Below are 25,000 nucleotides of genomic sequence, written 5' to 3'. Positions count from 1 at the left end.
GCATGTAAACCGGCCAAATGGAAATCATGTCGCCTTTTAGAATCCACATATTGGTGAACAGAGAGCCGCTTTACTCACCTGATTGGCTATTTTAACCACTCTGGGTGAGTATAATTTGTCCTGGTCTGTTGCTATTTTTACCATCCTTTGAATGCCCTTCGTTTTGCGCAGATATCTAATATGGTAGAGATACAGTTAGATACAGCTTGATACAACTGAGTCAGATACACAAGGGCAACCCCCCATCCCGGAAATAACTAAACAAGTTAGGGAGCCGTGCAAAGCAAAATAAACCAATCTAATGGCGAATCGGAGGCCTGAAAAGCAGGAATTTGGGAGTATTGGTGCAAAAATTAGTGCAAATTAGTTTGAAATGGTGCATGAAAGTACATATTTGGACTCACTTGAGAACAAAAAAAGCCGAGGTGAAGTCAAACAAGGCTCATTGAAAACCGCTATAACAAGGCTTATTCAAAATCCAAAACACAACCAAAAAAAGAGACGAGGATCTGCCAGAAATAGACTTCTTTTCATTATGGCAGCCAAATAAAATTTTCTTTTGTTTTAATGTTAATAAGCCTTCTAGCCTCGCTATGACGAGCAAATTTCAAAGAATTTTTGTTTCAAAATGAGGGCAGTAGGTCTAATTAACATAAATACAAAAGGTAAAAGTGGTCGCCATTTATGAAAGTGGTCTGTATTTCTTCTCTTACTTAGCGTTTTTGTCGTTTTTATTGGTCAGCTGATAGATGGTACACAGAAGCGAGGCTACTGTCGGATCTTGTACAAGTCTTGGCATCTCCTCTTCCCCTGTGGGTAGTCTTTGAGCCAGATTAATCATACCTTTCTCACCTAAAACAGAAACGATCAGGGAAAATGTTAAAAAAAATGGAAAATATGTGGAAGTGCAGAGGTCAGTGCCAACAGGAATTTCAATACAAGATAGGAATGCCAAATGCATCCGCCTAACATTGACTCCGTGAGCTTCTTGAGGTTTGAGATTTCGATTTACACTTCCATTTACATTAACAGTTGGGGTTTACCTCGGTGTAAAAACCTGTGAAACTTTTTCTTTGTTTTGTTCGCTCGTGGTTGGGTTAGGTTATTGTTTGATGTTTTTCCGCTTTTTAATTTTCCTTTGTGTTAAGTCATCCGTGAGTTTCACAGAATTTTACACCGAGGATGAGCCAGCAGTTCGGTCAACTTTCCATGTCGTATCAATAGAAGCCAAAGGGACCAGCCAAAGGTGTGTTCGTTACTATATATAGATCGTCCATCGTATCCGATGAAGACAGTATCGATTTCATCACACGTCGTTGTTGCCGCATCTTCCTGCTCGCATGTGCGACGCCTTTCCCGCGTTCGAGATAAAATCAGGTCCTCATCTTCCTCACGTTATTACCGATAGTAATGTTCCGTGACGCGATTGTCGTAGAATTAAGTACTCTGCCTCAGGCTTGTCTTCGACTTTTTGTACAGACTCCATTCGTCTCGATTTCTCGCAGTATCTTCCTCAGAGTAGGTCTCTATGTCGCAGTCTATTCGCTTTAGAGGGCGCTTAATAACTACCCCTTCTCCCCACTTAACAAAAAATAAATAACTGAATTCACCCTAAGACTTACACATACCTCATTGCTAGAAAGAGGTAGCAAATGAATAGACTTGGAGAGACACAATTTGCGATGGAAAAGTAAGATCGGGTGAGCATCGTTGGGTGCGTTTTTTTGGGAAAATCCGAAAACGGATTTTGCCTTTTTTGGCGAGATCCAAAAATGGATCATGAATTCGAAGTATCCACACTCGAGGAGGATACTTCGGATCAAATCTAAATCCGGATTTTTGAGATTCACCACTTCAGCGTTTTTTTGGGAAAGGATTTGAAAAATGCACTTTCCATGCAAAAATGAGACACAAGAGCTACCGTACGTGACAGTTTTGCCCAAATGCTTTTCTCGCGTCATTTTTACCGTTCAATCGAAGACACGAATAGCTGGAAAATAGTAAAGTTTCATGCAAAGTTCACACCAGAAATTACACCAAAAATTTCTTGACAGCAATAATATTGTTAGCACCTGTCCTACAGCTAAAAAAGTAAACTGCAGCAATACCATCTGTGATCGATTTCTACCTTAGCACGCACGTTTTTCGTCATTTTTTTTTAATCGACCGCGACGGTATTCTTTTTTCTGGTGGCATTTTTATTGAAGATTTTCCCGAAAACAAACTACAATTCTAACTTTTTGAAATTGCATGCAACTCTGGGTTTGTTTGTTTGCGTTGTTATGGCAAATAATCCTTTCTGCGGATTTTGCCTATTTTTTTGACGTTGAAGAATCCATTGATCCGAGATCACAAATCCGTTTTTGGATTCCCCCCCCCCCCCCAAAAAAAAAACGCCCCCTAATTACGTGCCCTGAGTCCGCTTTTCTTTTGGTCAGCACCAAGAACACGGACTCTGGCCACTTGCCATTTATGCGCAGTCGTAGTGAAGGTCCATTTTTGTAACCGTTGACAACCAATGTTGTTTCCAATGTCTGAGTGCGAGTAGCTGATTCACACGGTACCGGACAAAAATTTTCAACCGGTTGCAAATTCGAGCATTTAGGGGTTCCGTTCACACGGAACCACGCTAAACGTACAAAAATTTAGACGCCTCGCCGTTCAAAAACTGGAAACGGTCGAAAATTTAACCGGCGCGCTGTGAACAACTTGACCGTCTAAATTTTTGCACGGCAAAGGCGTGGTTGAATGGATGCGTGGTAACTCAGCTACTATCGTCAGGTTTTCTCTTTCTTGACGCCACTTTGGATTTCGTAAAAGTAGCGTTCTGCGCATGAGCAGATGGTTAATGACTGACAAAGATTAAACTTTAACCCATTTCGTCAGTTTCATGAGAACTGAGCGAAAACCGGTAGAAAATTCGTCCGGTACCGTGTGAATCGGGCCTTAATTGTAACAGTTCTGTACCGTCGGTAATGAAGCCTTAATTTGCGCTCTTACCAACAGTTCTCTTGTTCTCCGAATCTACACATAAGTTACGAAGAGCGATGGCTGCGGCCCGGATGGTTGGGTCATAATCAATTTTTAGCAGCTCGACGATGTGCGGTATTGCTTGCGCTTTTCTGGTATCTCCGCGGATTTTTATTGCCCACTGTAAAAAGAAAATAAGGAGAGAGGCGATTTCTACACATCGCTATAATTATACCTTATTGGCGAGTGTGGAAGGAAAACTCTCGTATCAGCACGTTTAGGTCGTTGAATAGCGACTTCAATCAAAAATTAATTCCGAGTTTTAAGAAAAGAACTCGCGTAAACAGGGTTGTATCAGGTTGACAAGAGTGAGGGGGATGGGGAGGGTGAGAGGGATGGGGAGGGTGAGCAGGAGAGGGAGTGGGAGGGGAGGGAGCGAGAGGGGGGGGGGGGGGGTTCGCAATAGCGATTTTAAACCTGATGAAAACAGCTGAGTGCTTTTAAAAAATACATTTCTCAACTCAATTTAGAGGTCATGGATAATGAGAACAGGTAATGTAGCTGTTCAGTCTCACCTTCCAAGAGCACGCCGTCAAGTTATGCAATGCACCAGCCGAGCCCTCAAGGGTTTCAACGTTCTTAGATTTTCGTAACAGCGCGTAGTATTGCTGTATCGTCTGAGGTTGCCAGATGAGTTCCGTGCCTCGTGGGGAACCCGTTGGCCGATCCATAGGCTTTTTCTCGTTGGGAACTCGTTTGCTTCTCTTTCCCCCGCACCCTGCAAAACATCCCTGGCTTTGTTGCTCCTTGACTGCGGCTGGGTCCACATCTACGTCAGCGTCGTCATAGCGACTCCTGTCAATCTCACTTTCAAGCCGGTAGGACAAGTTTCTTAGCGTACATACAGAATGCTCCAGACACTAAAGATGAAACCAAAATTAATACATTATCGTCTTATCCTTCCGGAGAGAATTCTTAAATGAACATTGTGATTGCGAGATTGACGTCAAGAAAAAGCTCTTGCTTTTACCCTTTCAGAACTGTACGACTTGACAAATCTCTGTTTCCAAAAATATTTAACCAGAGAACGTGTTTAAAACAATTTTAACCTTAGGATACCGTCTTAGAGCTTGCAGATAATAGACAAGATACTATGATTCACTTGTACAACTTCCCCTCGCCCTTTTTTCCAGTATTTTAATGGTAGCAATGTCCTACTAGTCGTGAACAAGAGTCCATTATCCAAGAGTGAGAATTTGGTATCAGGTTTGTCCCCATCAGCGTCAGGGAAGTGTCTATTTTTAAACCAATTCAAATCTCCATGGGGTTAATATTCTTCGTGTATTGTATTTGCATTACAAGGCAGCATTCACATTGAAGTGATATGGAAACAACTGGAACGAAACGTTTTATTCCTGAAGAGGGTACAACATTGAGTTAGCCGGTTTGGTCTGAAGAAGTTCTGGTCATCGACGCAACTGTTGAAGTGGGAATCCCGATTGTCTTTCCTTACATTCTTGAGTCAGCGAATCCGCTCGGTTTTGCTTTTTTGCAAAAGAAAATTTTTGAAGTAGGTGTAACAGGGCTAGAAAAATGGAAACGGCTTCCCTTTTCCTTCCGTCTGCGTTATTGGCACTTACACGTGCATGCTCTATAGTTAATCAAAACTAAAACGAGTATCGTGAAAAATATATTTCTAGAAAAACTACAACTCAGTCTTACTTTGTTATCAAACTGCTCATTCTTTACACCAATTCTTATTATCCAAACGAGGCAGTCGACCAAGTCCCTCTCGTCTCTAAGCTCCTGCCGAGCTATGGTACCAGCTGAGGACAGGTTGCGCACGAGTCTTGTAGCGTGAACGAGCACCGCTGGCCAGGGCTGTTCCCTCGCTGGTGGCTGGTTTCGTGCAGCTACCACTGTCCACTCAGAATAGGGGATAATAATGAGAGTGACGATGATGTGCAAGCATACATTAAGGATTCTCCGACGAAGCGACTGCAAAACGAAAGTATGAAAATCAGCTTCAAGGCAAATTTAACACCCTTTAAGGGCGTTGCAGTTCATCCTATAGAAATAAGTACTGTGCCTAACGGGTAACAAAGTGACCACACACCTGAATTGTGTAACAGTTTTGGCATTAAACACGAACACCAATACTTGTTGATCGACCGTCTACGACCACAGAACTTCGTCAAAATTCTAGACTGCAAGCAACCGTACTTATTTTTAGGTAAACCGACTTGGATCACTAGCAAATAATTAGCAGGAAAGCACGCGGACAGACTGGAGAAAGGAAAAAATGACGCGCGTTTCAAGAGGTAAGAGGCTACTCACGTAGCTTGTCATAACAAAAAAAGGAACAAAAACAAACTTAAACTCACAAATTTGTTTGAATAAAAAGTTTCAAAGAAAGTGTTTGTATCCGAAATGAATGAATTTAACGATCACTTGTTTATGTTTTCAAATTGTCTGGGCTCCGCCATCTTGAATAACAGTGACGTGAATCGGTTGCTGTATTGTGATCCTCCATAGTTTTGCTTTATCTGAGAGGAACGCCACTATAACGCGGTACTGTCGTCTCACTTTCCCGCGGCCTATGATTGGGTGAAAACTTGAAAGTGATATCGCCGCATTGAAATGGATTGCTCACGGGTTCAGGGGAGAGATGACCGGTTAACCAATTAGAAGGATATGTTATTCTCCCAAAAGTGCGTGTTCGTGTGAGTAATTCTTGGCTTCAGACTAGAAAGACGTTTCTCACCTCAACTGAAGACAAGTTGCACAGAACTCCAAGAATAGCTGCTCTATACTGAAAAGCAAAAAGACAAAGCAATTGACACAAGATGAACACATTCAGTCGTGACCAAAAGAAACGAGGACAAGATTATTCAGGTTGATCTCACCTCGGTTTTTTCTGTTTCTTGTAAGATTTCAATCAGAACTTCTATTCCTCCACAGTCAGCTATCGCCATCTAAAGAAATTTGAAGAAAGATTAACAACTCTATGAGCTTACGCAAAAACAAAGATCAAAGCAAAGTGATTTTCGCAATGAAAACGTGGATAAACTATCCACAGAAGCTCATGATCTCGAAGCGTTTAGCTCTGGCTCAGAGCTGGGGTTTTTTGAGTTTAAAAATTTCCTCATTTGGATGCAGTAACGATGCTCGTGCATTTTCCCGCGCGTGCAGCTTCGACCTTATTTTTGTCCATTTTTATGGGCATAAAATTGGTGTCCTAGAATCCCAGCTTTGTTCCAAAGAAAACAAATGCAAGTTACACTCTTCAAGGTCGTGTGCTTCTGGTATCCAGGAAATTAGGGAGTTTAAGCAAGAAAAACGGCAATGGCGACAAAAACGCCACTTTAGAATATAAACTCAGCGCTATCAAAAGAATTTTGCGATTATTCCATCTCGCTCAGGTTGTACAAAACGGACCAATTATCATGTAACGGGATTTGTACGAACGATTCACTGTTGTATGCTCACATTGTAGTCACAACCTAAACTTTTGATCATTTCCAGTTGTTTTTTGTTAGCCTGAAAGCAGGCTTTTCCGTTGAAATGGCGCATGGTCGAAATATTTTTTTGTATTTAAGGAGCAAGGATGGCACAGTCAGTTAGTGCGCGGCCTTGGTGCAAGAGGTCCTGAGTTCGATTCCCGGATCTCGCATCCTTGTTTCAACTTCTTTCCTTTCTGTGTAGCTAAGTAGCTTTAAATACCTGTAAAACGGAGCACTGATGGCGCGGGGGGAGTAAAATGAGCGCACCGTCGACCTCAGGTTTGTCAGTTGAATTACTGTTACGAGTTATCGACGTTAAATATATGGTTACTTTACTTTCCTTTTACTTTATAGGGGCTTACTAGTAATCAAACCCCTATATTTCGACAGCGCGCCATTTTCAAAGGAAGAGCCTGCTTCAAAGAAATGTACTAACAGGACCATTTTTCCCTCCTTTAACCAATGATATTCTTGTTTTGTGACGTTGCCGTTGACGTACCCGTGGTTGTTTCATAACCTCCAAATTAAAGTGCTATGAATAGCAGTAGACGCGACGTGTAACAATTGCGCATCTCCAACTTTTGTTTTCACTCAAAATGGTCAACGCGCATTTTTTAAGCGCTACATTCTCTGAGACTGGGACGCCATCATGGCCAGCGTTTCTTTTTTCAGAGAAAAAGCCGGGTGGCTGCCGTGAATTCATGTGAAAACCAAGGATATGTGGCCATTTACCGACCACGACGACAAAATGATGGCTTTAACGAGGGAAATGCTCGTGCTACGCGGAGAAAATACATTTTAGTACATTGCTTTGTCATGCCTTTTTTTTTTTTTCAACGCGAGTTAATAAATTAAAAGTTCTGACAACTGCGTGAGTAAAAAACAGCGCACCTTCTGTTGTGCATTTCAGCTTCAAAACCTTTCGTAACAAATTGCGCCCAAATTGTACAAGGTGAACAAGATCGAACAATCAAAAATCTATGACAGGGTCAATTTACATTCCATGCCGGATTATTTGCTAGCCTTGCCGTTGCCAATGATTTGTCAAATTCCTGTCGTTGAGCAGAGAACGGCAAGAAAATGCAACGCTAACAGAGCAATTGTTTTTCCGCATTTAATCGGTTTGCCAATGCAGTCGATGTCTTAAACGTCTAAGCTACCTAGTATCCTTAAACTGATGCTCCAAATACAGCCAAAACGACAGTGCATTAACAATGTTATCCTCTGCTTTTTCTATGTGCAGGTTGAATGCACAGTGATGATCGTTGATGAAGTTTAGACAAAAGTGGTTCAGCGGTTGCAACAGTGAACCAGACGTAAGCTAAGGCTCCTGAGCAGTTTTTCCCAGTAATAGATGAAATATGGGAATCTTTGTGTACATTTTTTGCCTCAAATGCACAAGGCTATCGATTACTATAAATTAATCAGTCAGCCAAGAATAAAGTACTAAATATTGAAAGCGCATTGCACAATGAACTATCTCAGTAAACTTGAACGCGATATTCTAGATAATCTGTGAGCAATGATGCTTTGAAAATTCGAAATTATTACAAAGAATATATGGGAACCTCATCATAGCGTCTTTGCCACCCACGAATTTATCAGTTTTTGATGACTAATATCTGGCTCATTATCAAATCTAAGAACCACGGTCAAAGTGGAGGTTTAACAAAGTTTAAAAATTTCTTTCACCTTTTGAAATCGATTTGAAAAAAGCATGATGCCTTCTCACTGTGAGCAAACTCGTATGTTATGAACAAAAATGTAAAACAATGACATCAGCAAAGATTCTCTTATATCAAGCAAGCTGTTAATATCCTTACCCTGTTAGCGTCGTATTTCAAACTGAATGACAGATTTCTAAGGAGACAAACAGCCGCATATCTAACACGCCACTCAGGATGCCTCAGTAGTCGTACTATTACTCGGATGCCCCCGAGCTCTCTGAAAAAAGAAAGGTTCCCCGAACACAAGATAAGCCAATCAAAGACAAAGAAAAACTGTGAAAAGGAAAAGTCGCCGAAAAAGAAGCTCAAGGTACTGTAAGCAAAAATTGGCCATTTGGAACAGGACATACTATTCAAATGTCAACAAACCGAGCGTCCTTTCTTGGGGAGGGGAAGGGGAGGGGAAGGGGAGAGGGGTGGTTGGTGGGTTTTATTTTGTTGTCACAATTCCAGCGATCGCAGAAATGTGGGACTAGAACAAACAAGATGCCTCGGTGGCGTTTCATCCAGTCATTTTAGGATGACTGGGGACTGGGGTAGGAGTAGATTCAAAAAGATTAAAGATTAGGCGACAAAGGAAGGAAAATATTTCTCTTCATCGACAGGTTTGAGGGATTGGAGCCTCACAGCCTTTAAAAAGAAAATCAACTACTGCGCAACGGGCATACGACACAGGAACGTACATTTATACAGATTTGTTTGGATGATGACATCTTTCAATTGTTTGACTCTTGCCTGGAGGAGTATCAAGTATTTATGAGTCAATGAATCAATGAATCAACGAGTCACCCTAACCCATAAAATGAACGCTAAAATTTCAGAGAGTGCTTAGGCGTAATCAATGAAACGAGGGCTTAAGCTTAATCAATAAATTATTACTACATTGACTGTGAGTCTCATTGACTCATGACTCATGACTCATTGACCATTGGACTCATAAATCATGGGACCCCTGGAGTAAGCAGCTGAGCCGGTGGGAGGAGGGGAGAGTAAAGAGGAAATGAAACAGGGTTCTGTTCACCTGACTTTATCCTTTACATTTTCTTTGCTGTAACACAAGTGCTGTAGATAACCCGCCGCGTTGATCACCTTGATATCGTCTCCAGATTGCATGAACTCAATTAAATCTGGAATATCAGGCTCCTGACCGACTGAAACAAAAGGAAATTAAAAAAACTGAGCGGAAATAGATGCAGTTTTATTGCTCTTACTTTTCCCCTGCAAACACTAATACGAATATCTTGAAGTAAACGGCGCGCCAATCTCGACCCCAGAGCTATTCTCTTGACGGAGGGAGAGAAGAGCTCTGGGGAACCCTGAAACAAAGTGTCTTCTCATTGGTTTTGGTGAAGAACAATCAAAAGCGTCTCTAATTGGTGCATTCATGTTAGCACGAGGAGTGAGCAGGCGCTGTAAGGTTCAAATAGCCAATTTTGGGCGGTGAGAACCCTACGGCGCATGTTCTCGGGCACAGAGTTTCCCCAGAGCCTTGGGTCGATCCAAGGCTCTGGTGACGAGAATGACGGCGCGCGAGATGAATACGTTTACCCAGACATGCTCAGAATGACAGAAGCGAAGACAGGTTGAATTTCATTCGAATGTATGAAAATAAAGATCAATATCTAATGAGTTACAGAATTAAAAGAGGTCACAAATATAATATGCAATAAGGCCGAAGCTTAGCCGGCAAAACAACCCAACTTTTTACTTTCACTATTTTCCGGCGTTCAAGGTAGAAATATCAGCTCCACATTTTTTTTTTTTTGCAGTGATTTAATATTTGTTTGTCAAAAAAGTTTCCCTACCGAGTTGCCCATGGTTCCAGGAATCTGAAAAGACAAAAATATACGTTTAAAACGTTTAAAGACCATTTATCTTTAAAATAACAATACCTTTAAGACTTCTTTAAGCTTCCACTGTCAGATTACTTGGCGAACTTACACTTAAAAGAAAGGTACTCAAGATCAGAAGATTGAGTGCTCGCTTCTAGCTGTTGTAACTAAATTAAAAAATTGAATGTAATCTATGCAACTCCCACACCCGACTCTAAATGATTATAGACCACCTTAATCCAGAGGTTTTTTCTAACTATTGCAGGCTCTAAAGGCGGATGGCGCTAAGCCATCTAGCAGATATGTCCTAACAAAACCAATTGAACCATCACTTGTGGATATCGCTATCCATGCTATGAAAAACTGGAGCCAGGAAAAATCATTACGTTACACTAAAAAGATTTTACTGTGTCTAACGCCACACGATTTACTTGACAATGGGAGCTCCTAGGAAGGGAAAGTGTTAAGCCTCGTTCGCTCTTCGGGGCGAAAACACAACTCACCACGTCCTTAAGTTCAACACCTCACCTAAAGGAAGCTCGACGCCGTTGTTTGATCCACCGATCCAGCGACCGCATTTGAACACGTAGCGCTCGCCTCGCGCTCGTGAAAATACCACAACTTCGTCCAACAGCCATTTGGAATAAGAACCGGAATTATCATGCCCCACACGCAATTTTGTCAACTAGAAACGGAAAAAAGAACCAGAAACTTGCGTGTGTTAAATGAAATGAACACCCCCTTGCTTTGTGTGTGTTTAAATGTATCTATAACCACCAATAAAGACTGGACTGCAATTGAAGAGCGCGAAAAAATGAAAGTGGAGTCATCGAGTTAAACGTCACGAATAATACACACTCCTTTCCTTTCTTAATGAGAAAGCGGAAGATAAACAAAATTGCAAGAACTGGTAGTGATAGCAGCGTTTCGGGCTGCGGTTAGTGTTACTGTCTTGACCACCCCCTCCCCCCTTCCTCAAGGAAAAAAAATTGGGACATTTTGATTTTGAAATCTGGTCAACGTCAGGATGAAAAAGTCTCTTAAATAACTCAGTTCCTTACTCTTCCAACATCCTTGGCTTGTACTCTGAACCTGTCGAGCTGCCCTCGATGAAAGTAGCCTTGTTCTGTGTTCTTAAGAAAAATTTCTTGGCTTTCTCCATCCTCGCCGATCAGTTGGAAAAATACATTTGCGTCAGTGCCCGCATTCTCATCCGCTGACGTCTTGAATTCGACGTCATAATCCGAGTCTAGGGAGGACAACGAGGAAAAAACAGAAAAAAACAAAAAAGGTTAACTCGTTTTCCCAACTGTCAAAAATACTTGGTTAATACAGCTAAAAACTGATATACCGCGTACCGGCGGCTCAGTTTGTTAAGCACCGGGCTGCCTTGCACGAGGCCGTGAGTTCGATTCCTGCCGGACCCAACACTAAGGATCTTAAAATAACTGAGGACATAATGTCATCTACAAATAGTTAGACTCTCTAGTCTTCTCGGATAAGGACGATAAACCGGAGGCACCGTCTCACAACCCTTCAATGTTCATAACCCACACACCACACAATGATTCGCAAAGAGGAGGGCATGGAGTTCCCGGTGTTGTGTTCTGTCCGCTGTGGTGTGTCATGGTTGGGATTGTTAATGCTCGGAGATACTAGCTACACCAAGCTACTCTAAAATTCGAGGGTAGATAAAGATACGATGATATGACGATGATGCGGAGGTAGTTTCACAACAAAAAAAAGAAAGTTTTCACTTACCACTTGGAGCAGCTCCGCTCTCTAAAAAACAAGAAATACGACAAAAACTATCTATTAGTGCTAAAAACGTCCAGAAAATGTATCTCAATGAACAAAATAAGCCAGCTGAAATTTTTGGAACAAAACTGAAATCGACATAAAACTAATGTTGTGTTTCAATTTCTCGCTATTTCTTGCTTGAACTCTCGGCAAAACATCAAACTTCACTTATACGCAGCAAAATTAGAGCGAGAGGTAACTTATGAAAAGATAAGTCAATTTGCCAAATCAATTTACCTCATTTTCTAAGAAAAGCGCAATTGCGACAGCTTTCTTCTGAAAACTTGGACTCGTTTTGAAAGAAGTGAATTGAAAAGTGCCCCCTTAAATTGGTGAAGGACAAATCAGTCTCTACAGTACAAAACTTACGCTGTAGGTCCTCGATATCAATGGATGGTACAATCCCTTCGATGTCATCAACTAAAGAGGGAGGAAAAATTACCTTGATAAAAAGCAAATTCATTGTTATAAAGCGAAACTGTTCCCATCGTGAATTACTTAAAAGATTTAAACCATGCAGTAAATGCAGACCTCTTTTCGAAAACATTTGGGTTTTTTATGATTTTTTCAATCTTTTGAATAAATAATGAACTTTATTATAGACCTCTTACATATAATGGCGGCTAAATAAAATCATTATTGTGTTTTAAGGCTAATAAGCCTTTTTAGTATATACTAGAGCGAGTTTCAATCGAGTGTCGTAAAACCAAAATCAAAGTAATTACTTTGCCGAATCAAAAAGGACGGAGACAATCCAGTAAACCAATCAAAACTCCAAGTCATTACACGTAGCCGACACGAAGGGCGGGAAAATGGGCACGCGCGAGCCACGATTGGGTTTGGTTTCACGTCTGATTGGTTGAAAAAGTGGCTTGAGAACTTTGAACCGATCACTGAGTGAAGTAATCATAAGCCAAAGCAATTCGCTAATTACTTTCGACACACAACTGAAAACCGCTGTAAAACAGTGGATAGCGTTCAAAGCCCGCTGTGATTGACATCTCAAACTCCGGATATTCTTTGCTGTTCACTTCCGAGCAACTGGCGTGGGATTTGCGCCCGAAAATATTGTAATCGTTGGAGGAATAATGAGTTAAAATCATCTTTTTGTGCTATATTATGTCACTGTTTTAGTATATACTGAAACAAGTATTAACCTCAGTGTCGGTGGCTAATGGTGGATATGTACCTCGCCCCTCCACTTCGGTGAATAGTTGTTATCTAGCCTCGGTACAACGAGCAAATTTCAACAGAATATTTGTTTCAAAATGAGGCCAGTAGGTCTAATTAAAATAAATACAAAAGAAGGTAGGGGTGGTCGCCATTTGTGAAAGTGTACAAGTACAAGGAAGGATTACGTTTTTACAAACGTTGGCCGTGTAACACTTATATTTGAACAGACTTACTGATTAGAGTGTAATGTGAAGTGCTAAGTTTCTACCCCATATGAACCACGTGAGCGTTAGCCCTACTGATGGAAATGGACCCACACAAGGATAGAAAAAAACTGACCAAGGCGGGAATTGAACCCACGACTTTCGGGTTAGATCACCGCTGCTCTACCGAATGAGCTACAAGGTCAGACGGGAGCAGGCCGTGATGGGGTAGAAACTTAGGACTTAACATTTATGAAAGTTGTTTAACAGACCATTTTCGAATTCCCACGGCTGGACTGGATCTAGCATGAAATGGAGGCTAATGCAGGCAAATCTTTTCACACAAATTAATTTGCCTGCATTAGCCTCCATTTCATGCTAGATCCAGTCCAGCCGTGAGAATTCGAAAATGGTCAATAGGCCACTTCGGAAAATACCATAATACTTTTTGTTTGTCCCCCCAAATTTTGCATAAGCATTGTTTCCAGGTTCTCTAGGGACTTACAATGGTCCCAAGAGAAAACAAAAACCATGCTTATGCAAAATTTGGGGGGACAAACAAAGAGTAGCATGGTATTTTCCGAAGTGGCCTATTTAAGTGCCCCCAACTGTGTTTAGCGCTTGGACACTAATTGGAAACACCGCTGTAAAGAAATCAAGCCAACTCATAAAACCGTGGGTTGGTTTTTGAGGAGAGAAGAAAACCAGAGTCCTCGGGGGAAAATCTCAGCTCGGTGCAGAGTAGAGAAGCAACACACTCGACCCACATGTGACGCCAAGTCTGGGAATCGAACCCGGGCCACATTGGTAGGAGGCGAAAGTACGCACCACAACGCCCTCCCTGCTCCAAAGAATCACATTTAAAAAAATACTTGTTTCAAGTTAAGAAAATTATACGTAAAAGGTTTAGCTTCCAAACACTGAACCATCTAGTCGGGGACTAATAGCGGGAAAGGCTAAATTTCATAGTACGATTGAGGAGGGAGGGGTCTGCGCTCCTACGCGCTTCATTTTTTATTAATCAAAAATACCACAATACTCTTTGTTTGTCCCTCCAAGAAATTTTGCAGCAGGGACTTACTATGGTCCCGAGAGAAACTGAAAACAATGCTGCTGTAAAATTTTGGAAGGACAAACAAAGAGTATTATGGCATTTTTGATATTGGCTAATTACCTGGAAATAGAACAACTTCTTTCCTCTGACCAGGTTGTGAGCCCCCGATCCAGTCACCGAGCCTGAATTTATAATGTTCATCTCGGACGGGAATGTCAACATCAACTTCATCTAAGAACCACGAAGGGTCCTGGCCTGCATTATCATGTCCGATAACGAGTTTCTTGAGCTTAAGATGCAAAAAAAGAGCAGATTTCAGGGCACATTATTTAAGTTCAAGGAAAAGAATACTTCATCAAAATAACTTCAAGAAGATATCGAAATCATTTTCCAAGTATTTGCTTGAATCGCTTGCAAGCATTTCGATGCGTACAACACAAACTTTGGCTACTATACGTTATTATTCCAAACGTCACACCTACGCAGAGCTAAGAAGATTGCGTTACCTTGCCAACATCCGCAGTTTGCACCACAAACTTATCAGCTCTTGATCTTTCAAATCGCCTGAACGTCTGAGTTTCGTCTTGCAAGCCGATTCGCGGAGTTTCTCCTTTGTCTCCGTGCATCGAGAAGTACACATTAGCATCAGTTCCCGCATTCGCTTTGTCCCCCGTTTTGATTGTCATTTGGTACGAAATGTCTGGGGGAAAAAAAAAAAATTTTTTCCTGATGTTTCTGGAACACATTGTTCGCCTTGGAGGTTGTTTGACTTTAAAAAACTAACTGGTTTGCTTTCAAATGTTTTCCCGCGCAGCATGTACTGCATGACGTATTAACTTCGCATTATTATCGACTTGTTTAAGTGTACGTACGTGTCCTTTGTGATTAGGCCACGTAAGTTTTCAGGAATCTAATCAAGCTACGCAACAACAATTTACGGCCCTAACAAAGTAGCTTTAACGTTTCAGTTTTACCGTGAGAGACACAGACAAACAGAAGAAAAGTAGTTTGGGATTACAAAAGCTCCTAGTATCCCTCTTGAAGTAAACGTCCCAAGTTTTAAACTCTCCGGTAAACACAAGCTGAGGGCATTTGAAGTGATCAGTTATCCGCATCCATGAGGCAATTTCCAAAAAAAAAAAGGACCAACGACAATTGCAGCTATCAGATGCTTTAAAGTCCGAGATAGAAGACAGACTTCAGCTTTTGCGACAGCTTTTCCTCAAATATTCATGGACAAATCAAATAATTCCTCCTTCAATCCTTGGCATCCTATTTCTCTCTTATTTTGCTAGAAAGACGCATCAAGACCCGTGATATGAACTGAAGGCTGCATGTTTGAATTTTTTTTTCCGGGCATGATAAAGGGTCAGATGCTCGGGGTATGCCCCGGAGAAAGATGTTGAAGCTTGAAATACATCGATACACGAGACCAGTTTTCATCAGCTTATTCTTTCATTTTATCTGTGGCCATGCATGTTTTTGACCGCTACGAAAAAAGTGTTTGGACAAAAATCGAGCTTAATTCCCCAAAACTACTTTTGGACACGTCGGGGTTGTAATGGTATGCAGCAATGCTCCATGGAAATAAATTGAAGTGGGTAAGCGAAAGTTTTCGTTTCCGAAATGGATCAAGTTTTACGCGGTCACTTGATTTGTGGTCGTTAACAACAGCACGTTTACAGTATTCGCTGGAAATTTAAAAGTCGCACATGTGTCAGTTTTGGTGATAAATCAACCCAAAAAAGACATGCAATAATACAAGATAATACAATACATGCTAAATTGACCACTCCCCATAGGGTCTTTCCAGGGCCAACGAAACACACTACGACAGAACAGAACATTCAACAACAACTGCTAAGAATCCCAACTGGCCGGAAGCAAGCTAGTCGGCTGTTTACAAGTGCAGCCGAGAAGTTGAACCAGGGACAACCAGGATCAAATTCAACGAGTGGTCAGAACGCGTCTTGAACCCGGGATGAACGGCCCCCAAGGCAAGCGCCCTAACCACAAGGGCGCACTGCCTCGTGAATAGTGGCACACCCGTTTGCTAACATAATGATTAATTAAAAGAACGCCCGACTTGGGCACAAAAATCGGGATTTAATCGAAAGTTCTGGATTCTTGAAAATCGTTTGTCAGAATCATGGCTCGTCAGAGATGTGGTTTCTACCCTCTAGTTCAGCAGGAACTGGTTCTCCGGGGATAAGTTCTCTGACAATGGCTCCATTGGCCTCATCCTTCCCGAGCCAGCAGCGACATGGGAACACCACTGAGTCTCCTTGTTTGTTTGTCACTGTGACTTCTTCGACAAATATGGTCCGACCACGCCCACAGCCATCATCCCCTATCCGAAGCTTAATAATCTGGAAAATAATGCAGAGAAAACAAATAATAACGTCAAAACTAGAGAGATGAGAGTCGATCAATATCGCAATGCAACTTTGACAACCTCCACCCTAAAAAAATCCGGTGGGAAGCAAGGGCAACGTTTGACAAATGTGTCGGGATCGATTTCTGAACTTGTGTCTCATTCGAATTGAGTTCTTCGATTCTCTACTTCGCTCCGATAGGGTTTTTTTTCTCCGGGAATTCTAGGGTACTCCCGGACTTTCCCATCTCATAAAAAACAACATTTCACATGAGTTTAACCTCTCTTAAGTTGATTTTAGTGGCCCGGGAAAACGTCTTGAATCGAAGTTGAATCGATGTTGAGTCGAAGTTGAGTCGAAGTTGAATCGAAGTTGAATCGAAGTTCAATCGATGTTAAATGAGTTTAAACTTTGCTTCAACAACCACTTAACATTTCCTTTGCTATCGCGAATGTTGAGTGTAGTTGAATCCGTTTTGCCACCCCAGTCGTCAACATCGTTCAACAAAAATCGAACGGATGTTTAAAGCCGTTTGCCCGGGACTAAGCCTTCTCCATTAAATGAGTATATTATTTACTGTTCTTGGAATGAACCAAAAATGTGTTGTCCTTGGGGAAGGAAAGGAAGGACGAGAGTCAGTGGGTATCACGATTTTAGGTTAAAAAACACTAAATTTAAACTTTGTAGAATGTAGAAATTGGTTATCTGACAAGTTTTAAAAAAAACTAGAATCAAGAACAAAAGGACCAGCCGAAATTGTTCTCGCCAATTCTTCAGCATGAGGCGGGCAGCCCAGCGTTTTCAAAATTCCGTCGAAAACATCTAGGAGTTGTTTCTTGTCATTTCAAGTCTGCCAAAGAAATTTAGTTTCATCCTGCGGCTGTCAACGGCTACTGTTTTTTTTTTAGACGAGTAATCTTTAAAGTGACCATTTTAAACGTGTCTGACTCGCAAATGAAATCAGTTTTCCCGGTTGTATCAAGAAAGTTCTCGAGGTAAAACTTAAGTCAACGAAACTGCTACGTTTTACCGTCCTTACCTCTCCCATGTCGGGGCTTTTGACAGATACTTTGTAGGTATTTCCCTTGGTGAAGACATGAGATCTGGAGTAGCCTTCGCGCAGACGGATTTTACTCGTTTCTCCCTTTCGCCCGATGATCTGATAAAACGGGTTTACATCGGGATCTAGAACGTCTCCAACTTTGACAGCCACTAAAATGTTATGAGCGAGAAAGAAGAAACCTTAAAACAAGAAACTGCGTCATTTTATTTATTCTCATGCATGCAACGTGTCTTCTCTCTAGCAGTAATCATTCATTTATATCAGCGTGTCCAAAAATTCATTTGGTACCTGTATACATGCCCTCTTGTCCATGCAATGTGCCTTGTTCTGAAAGGGACAAAGAGGGAACAAAAACATATATCACTTGGTTTAATTCACTCTCTAAAAATCTCCACGATACAATCGAAAATATCTTCTCTTTCTAATCTGGAATCGCACTTTCAAAGCTAGTAAAGTACTTTTTTGAACTCATAGCGCAATAAAAAGTTTAAAAGGTGGAATATTTCGTTCGGGTCAGCCGCACTTCATCAACCACAATAAAATGGGAACTTTAAGACGGGTTACATCGCGTTGCCAGATTTAGGCCACAAAATCAACAAAAGCTAGTAAACCTACCGTTAAAAGTGCCAACAAGGAACTGTTTTGTTCTTACAGCAAGCCGAAAATCACTTTTTTTTCAGTGGCTATTAAAATAGTTTTGGACTGCGATTGCCTCAAATCGAGTATACAATACATACAAACTAAAGTTAGATCGCGAAAATTTCTGTCTCCAGAACGGGCTCGCGCGCTTTCATGTTCTGCCGCTGCGCCAGCTTCGCGTGTTCGTTCGACAAGCTCGTTGGTAATTACCTGGTGTAAATTCTGCAGTATCCGAGTCTCTTATCCATCGATTACAATAGAAAACATAATGTTCATCCTTTTCATCCACATCAATGGTGAGTCTGTCCAATAACCAGCCAGGCCTTGTACCACTGTTATCGCGGGAAATACGAACTGAGTTCAGCTGGAAATAAATAAAATATAAAATAAAAACACCGAATGTAAAACCGTTGTTTCACGAAAATTAAGGGAGAAAAAACCATGTTAACCAAAGGTCAAACTGTTCATGGAAAAATCGAAAGGGTTGTCAATAAGAGACCGGCTGTTTAAAACAAAAAAGTCTCTGAATTAAGTTTATTTCACATCATCTCAAGACCGACTACCTTTAAACCTTTTTCTTATAAAGTTAGTTCCAACACTACTTTAGACTGAATGCACGCGCAAATTAGCCTTACTAACTTCGTTTTAAAGCTAAAAAAATCGTTTCAATTTTACACATGCCAAAGAAGCGAAAAAGTATAATTAAAACAAATGTAAAACAATAATTTACTAGCCGCCATTTTTGCATCCGGTATAGCAAAGGAGACTGGGAAAATCAATTCAGAAACAGATTAAGCGGGTTATCATTAAATCCGGATAAAATTGATTATCAGACCCGTATTCATCGGATTATTCTTAACCCGGTCTAACGCTCGAAGGGCTAGCACTTAACTGCCCGCTCCCTTTTACTCCAACTTACATAACGTATCATCCACTTGTAAACGAATCATAAATTTAGAAGAGGCAGGAATCAAACGCGGATTTCGCTGGATTCCGAATAAACGACACCGATCACCACTAGCAAAACAAGCTGCGGAAAAACTCCAGTTCTGCATAAACGTAATCATCACAAAAATGACTGAAAGCAAACTGTCCTCCAATTTGTGCTTAGACGACGCTTTGCTCGGGAAACACAACTCCGTGTTGCTCTATTCTGCCAGTTATTGACCCAATCAAGCGAATGCTCTTGAATTTACTGGCGCTAAATAATTTACCTTATCGACTCAGGTCATTACATGCCCTATACTTCACAACAACAAAGTCTCGTAAAAAAAAAACCAAAGCAATTGGTTTACCATTCCTATGTCCAGTGTGCGAATGAGGAACTTGTCCATCCGTCCTTTTTCAAACCTTCTCTTGTCTCCTTCTTCTCGCAGTGCGAAGGTTTGAGTTTTTCCTTTTTCACCAAACATTTGAAGATAAACATTGGCATCTGTACCAGCATCCTTTTCATCGCCTGTCTTCAACGTGATGCGATAATCAAGTTCTGCCAACGCAAAAGAGGCCATATCAGGGTTAGCCAGCTATTTTTCGGGGGAGAGAAACGAGCGCCGGAAATACGTCTGCGTTCGCAGGCTATATCAGGGTCCCATTTTTTACTAACAGGAAAAAAAACAGCTCAATTGTAACCCGCGCATTAAATTTCGCGATTTTATTGGCTACCCTAGGTCATGTGGTGTAAAATCACAGGACGGATATCACGCAACAACCCTCCTTCCGTTGATATTTGTGCTCCGATTATTTCCGTCGAAAAGAAACAAGGAAAGCGGGAAAAAGCCAGCGGCAGAGTTTCAACTTTTTATCTTCATTATTTTACATGAAAGAAAAAACAAAACAAACTCCTTGGCTGAGAGATTGTCCTCAAAATTTTATATTTGCCCTCGAATCAACCAAATATTCATTTTTCGGACAACCTCTCAGCCGCAGACATTAGGGACCTTTAGATTCTAGGACGAGGGCGAGAACGAGAACGAGTTTAGACTGGCAGTTTTTAGCGAAAATACTTAGAAAATCTATAACCCGTACGGTTAATCTTACTCTTTGTTAGTAGTATAGGTTGCTCAGTTATTCTTATTGCTGCCAGCAATAAGAATAACTGAGCAGCCTATACTACCTGGGCCTGGGCCTTTTTGCGGATCGAAAATTGCCAAAATTGCTACCATGTTGTTGACTTGTTTTGACACGACGACATTATTGCAAACCCTCGTACTAAAATGACGACGGTATCACGTTTTTCCCGCCAAAATGACGCTGCTTTGCACGCGATCACTGTTGTTCTATGAGAAAATTTCGTACTCGTTGTCGTTCTTGTCCAAGAATCTAAAGCTCTCGATTATTAGTCGACATACCAGCCGCCTGAAGCTGTTTTAGCCTGCGTAGCAGCCCTTTCCTTTCCTTTGCCAAACGCAAACTGCGAGAGATTGCGAAAACTAAGGAGTAGGGGGAGGGGGTGAGGCTTTCCGACCCAACCCCTCCCCCTTTTCGCTCACCCCATCCCCACTTCTCCCTAATTTTTGCTCACCCCAGACGCTCGCCCGCTTTATCGCTCGCTTGTTCGATCTCCGCCTGGAAAAGAAAAACGGCTGCTACGCAGGCTAAAGGTGTTTATATACTAATTAACAACGAACGAAATGGTACATGAAATGAATCATATATTGAAATGCGGAAATCAAATGAAGGGAAGCTTTGATCCTCGCTGTCATGAAAGCAATTTTATCAATTGCGTAGAGAAGCCTAAAAAAAATCAGGCCCAAGTTGTTCAAAAGGTGGATAGCGCTATCCAGCGGATAAATCACTATCAACTGGATAGCGCAATTGGTTTCGCTTTGACTTTGACTTATCCACTGGATAGTAATTCATCCGGTGGATACCGCAAGAAAAATGTGTAACTGACGTTTTGAGCGTTAGCTCTTCGTCCGAGCTATTCACTCCAACGAAGGCCCGGCAGTTTCGAAATCCAAATCCATAACTTTTAAGTAAATTGCGTTTACCGTGCGAAAAATCCTTTGTTTCAGCTGAAAAAAAAAAAAGAAAGAAAAGGAACTTCAAATCTCGATTCAAATAGTACGATCTGATTAACTAGCTTAGAGTTTTCATGTAAATAACCTCCCAAAATTAACAGTATTATGGGATTGGTGAAAATAGCAAACCGGCTTCGACGTCGGATTTGCATGCGCATGCCCTGAGTTTAAAAACCGATGACCAATACCTGTTCTTTTTTTGGGTGGGTCAAAACTTGAACTCCCCTACGCATTTTAAAAAGCAATTGGTTTTTCTGTTAAATTGTCTCTTTCTGCAAACGGCCCGACAAGCTAGAAGCTATCAAACCCGCGCTATGACTATCAGTAGTGATAAGCATGAAAACTCTCCTCACAATTTGAATGAAGAGTCAGTCAGACAGGTCTTTATGACCGCGATTATTATCAGCTTAAGAGGTGTGGTCTTGATAGAGTACCAAATTCTCATGGCTAACCAACGAAGAAAGCTACATGGTACTAGTATAAATGAGGTTTTCTTTAATTCTAGTGATGGATGAAGAAAGGTATCTTTTTATCGATGATTACTCGGAGATACTAGGAAAAACCCGGTGGGGTACAAAACCGTGCTAGCAAGGAGACTGAGAATAGCAGGCCAGTGACGTCAATACAGGAACGAAGGGAATTTTAGGAATAGAAATTTCGTTCTTTTGTCTAACCCTAACCAAATAAAACGCATCTCAGAAGCAGTTTCAGCACCTTTTGAATCTAAAAATAGGAAAATTTGTTCCCTGGAAAAATTTCGCACAGGTATTTACGTCACAGTTCTGCTATTCCCAGTCTCCTTACTAGCGCGGTTTAGCACCCCACCGGAAAAGAAAATTCGAATTGTTAAATGGCCAAAGGAAACGGAAGGAAAACCGGCATGGAATTTCTTACATTGTTTTTATCTCCGAAAACCACGATGTTTCGATTGAGTAAATAAAGAAAAGTCTGTCATATACACTTTAACTACTCTTTCCTGTTTGGCAATCTGTTGATAAGATCCACCGCAAAGTAAACAAGCAGTTCGTGGTTTTTGTTGAGTCACCACAGATTTCCGACAAATGATGTACCAACAGGAGCACTGAATTACGCAAAATAATGAGGTATAAACTCACCAGGAAATAAATCAACATCCCTCTGACTTCCGAGAAGCCATCGATGACATGGAAAGATGTATTGTTCTCCTTTGTCAGGAACATCGATGGTCACTTCCTCCAAGTACCAGTCTGGATCACGGCCAGAATTGTCGTGGCCCACGCGAAGCTTTTCAATCTACAACAATATGAGCAAAATTAAACCGGGTAATAATGACTCTCACAATGAAAGGACCTTTGCTTATCTGTCAACTGGGACAGTAAGCAGTCTTGGATGAGCTACGTTGCGTTGTGCCGCTGAGGGGAGGAACTATTAACTTAACGGTCAGGGTCTTCAGAAATTGGAAGCGCACTTGCAATACGATTATTTTAATATATAATAACCCAAGTTATTCTCGCATTTTGATCGGTTCTTGCATATGATCTATTAGAGGACAGACGCACGGTTGAGGTCACCATCAGCTTTCATGCGAATAAAGTTTAATTCTTTACTATATAAAACAAATAGATTCCGTGTTGCCATGCGTCTGTTCAGTAAAAGGGAACTTAAGCACGCGCGTTTTTGAGACGCGGACGGCAACCGGAAGAGAACAATTCGCCTTCCAGGACATTAATGTCTCCCACATTTTTATACTTATCACCTCTGATGGAGAAAAGATACTTGGCAATGTTAATGTCAGTGGTTGTGTGAAGACAAGTTAAAAGGCAAAACAGCTCGCTTCCGGTTGCCGTCCGCGTCCCAAAAACGTACATCAGTGACACACGCGGCTATCGCCTCGTGTGCCACTTTTTTGTTCTTACCACATTTCGACGTCATCTGTGATCTTTTACCGAACAGACGCACGGCAACATGAAATCTATTTGTTAATTGTTTGCTGGTATTACCGAAATCGTTTTCGTTGCTTAAACCCCGCACTACTAACCTAACCTTCGAGGAGTGAGCAGAGTTTTCGTGCTTGAAAGAACTGCGAATGAAGACAAATTGGGACGTGTGTAAGAAGGCATCAAACAAACCTTTCCAACATCCCGTGTGTCGACCTTAAACTTGTCACTGTTGCCTCGTTCAAAAAGCCGCAAAGTCCGATCCTCGCTGAGCTGAATCGGCTCTGTCTTGCCTTGATCTCCAAACAATTCAAACAGAACTTTGGCTGAGGTGCCCCCATTTGGTCTGTCTCCAGTTTTGAAGGTAACTTGGTACGTGGTATCTGTAAGAAATAATATCTGTGATTTTGATTCTAGCAAAGTATTTATACAGTGTAATTTTTGTGGATATGATCAGCACGGTATGGCACTGATAGAGACCAATTTCCCCTACGCTTTGGAAACCGAGTGTGCGGGTTCTTTCGCGTCCCAAGACAACAGTTGTCTTGACTCCGGATTTACGATTTAAACGCCCCTTCCACACGTATCTGGTTATTTTCGAAAGCGGATATTTTGTTCTCCGTATATGAAAAAATCTACGTCCACGCGTAACGTTTTCGAATCGTATTTGCTCGTCCACAAGAAAACGCGAAAACGATTCCAAAATGCTAACCTCCTCCTATAGAGCATGCGTGCACGTGCGCTCACCGTGTTATCACGAGCCTCTGATGTCATCGTCTTCGAAAACCTCTGTTTCCACCCATCCACACGAATACGACAAACCCGCTCCGTTCTCAAAAATCTAGTCTGGAGAGCGTTTTCAAAACCCTTCGTTTTCGGTGACCGAAAACGCCGTATTCGTGTGGAGGGGAGGCAAATATGGAGAAAAAAGTCTCCATTCACGAAAATATCTTGATACTTGTGGACGCGGGGTCTAAGGACAGAAAGTCTGACCATTTACAAAAGAAACTACGAAGGCAGCACTTTTCCCTCGCTTGTTTGAACAGCCATGGTGTTGGTCCACAAGGAGTTTGAGGCTAAAGGTAGTTCACTCCTCTTACAACTGAACCAGCTAGTTTTGTTTGTTAAGGAATCTTAGGTTCTTTAATCAAGTGAACTCACCAAGAGGTCCCTCGGCCCCAGTCGGCGGCACATCTTCCACGGTCAGTTTTTCCTCTTCCCCAGTCCAACAATTCACAGGAAATACGACCCCATCCCCGCGAGACGCCGTCACAACCACTTCCTTTACGTATAGGCCCTTACTGGGGACGTCCAGTAAATCCTGACCAACCTTGACATCAGTGATCTACATAAGGGAGGGGAGGGAGGAAACACGTTACATTGGTAAGAGGAAAGCTTCCTTCATTCAGTGGAGAAATGGGGCAGATAGTAGAGTAAAATTCAAACTACAAGAGGACAACGTAATGTGACTGTCGCCACAAAGAGCCCTATGTACGTGATGGAAATTGCACTTCTTTTTTATTGAGAGATATATTATACACAGGTTCTGCGCAATTCCAGCAGTTTATTCTACATACAAAATACAAACTTGAAAAGGAGAACGTGGAAACCAGGTCAGAGGAGTCGCCAAGGTACCGTGATTAAAACACTCTTTGATCATGGATTTTTTTAAATTTGCAACCTATATTACTTGTACGGAGGGCAGTGTGGTCCAGTGGTTAGCGG

At 41.6% G+C, this 25,000-nt stretch overlaps 1 protein-coding gene across 4 annotated transcripts in view; it reads right to left on the bottom strand.

The window, feature by feature from the left end:
- LOC138021651 (lipoxygenase homology domain-containing protein 1-like) overlaps nucleotides 1-25,000 on the bottom strand; it is a 64,622-nt gene that overhangs the window by 3,158 nt on the left and 36,464 nt on the right. For all 4 annotated transcript variants that reach the window (XM_068868588.1, XM_068868589.1, XM_068868585.1 and 1 more), the window contains 25 exons: nucleotides 24,437-24,620; nucleotides 23,468-23,658; nucleotides 22,475-22,631; nucleotides 21,330-21,353; nucleotides 19,635-19,825; nucleotides 18,550-18,703; nucleotides 17,989-18,027; nucleotides 17,677-17,849; nucleotides 16,439-16,631; nucleotides 14,769-14,962; nucleotides 14,383-14,551; nucleotides 12,202-12,252; nucleotides 11,794-11,814; nucleotides 11,094-11,281; nucleotides 10,561-10,717; nucleotides 10,006-10,029; nucleotides 9,222-9,351; nucleotides 8,297-8,417; nucleotides 5,877-5,945; nucleotides 5,735-5,782; nucleotides 4,693-4,968; nucleotides 3,546-3,890; nucleotides 3,001-3,151; nucleotides 714-852; nucleotides 79-175 (listed from right to left, as the gene is read on the bottom strand). In XM_068868588.1, the coding sequence (XP_068724689.1) occupies nucleotides 79-175; nucleotides 714-852; nucleotides 3,001-3,151; nucleotides 3,546-3,890; nucleotides 4,693-4,968; nucleotides 5,735-5,782; nucleotides 5,877-5,945; nucleotides 8,297-8,417; nucleotides 9,222-9,351; nucleotides 10,006-10,029; nucleotides 10,561-10,717; nucleotides 11,094-11,281; nucleotides 11,794-11,814; nucleotides 12,202-12,252; nucleotides 14,383-14,551; nucleotides 14,769-14,962; nucleotides 16,439-16,631; nucleotides 17,677-17,849; nucleotides 17,989-18,027; nucleotides 18,550-18,703; nucleotides 19,635-19,825; nucleotides 21,330-21,353; nucleotides 22,475-22,631; nucleotides 23,468-23,658; nucleotides 24,437-24,620 (3,486 nt within the window). The remainder of the gene's footprint in view (nucleotides 1-78; nucleotides 176-713; nucleotides 853-3,000; nucleotides 3,152-3,545; nucleotides 3,891-4,692; nucleotides 4,969-5,734; nucleotides 5,783-5,876; nucleotides 5,946-8,296; nucleotides 8,418-9,221; nucleotides 9,352-10,005; nucleotides 10,030-10,560; nucleotides 10,718-11,093; nucleotides 11,282-11,793; nucleotides 11,815-12,201; nucleotides 12,253-14,382; nucleotides 14,552-14,768; nucleotides 14,963-16,438; nucleotides 16,632-17,676; nucleotides 17,850-17,988; nucleotides 18,028-18,549; nucleotides 18,704-19,634; nucleotides 19,826-21,329; nucleotides 21,354-22,474; nucleotides 22,632-23,467; nucleotides 23,659-24,436; nucleotides 24,621-25,000) is intronic.

The sequence above is a fragment of the Montipora capricornis genome, chromosome 10 (assembly GCF_036669925.1).
Source record: "Montipora capricornis isolate CH-2021 chromosome 10, ASM3666992v2, whole genome shotgun sequence".
NCBI lineage: Eukaryota > Metazoa > Cnidaria > Anthozoa > Scleractinia > Acroporidae > Montipora > Montipora capricornis.
The sequence above is the reverse complement of the archived record's forward strand: the minus strand, read 5'-3'. Positions and strand labels throughout refer to the sequence as shown.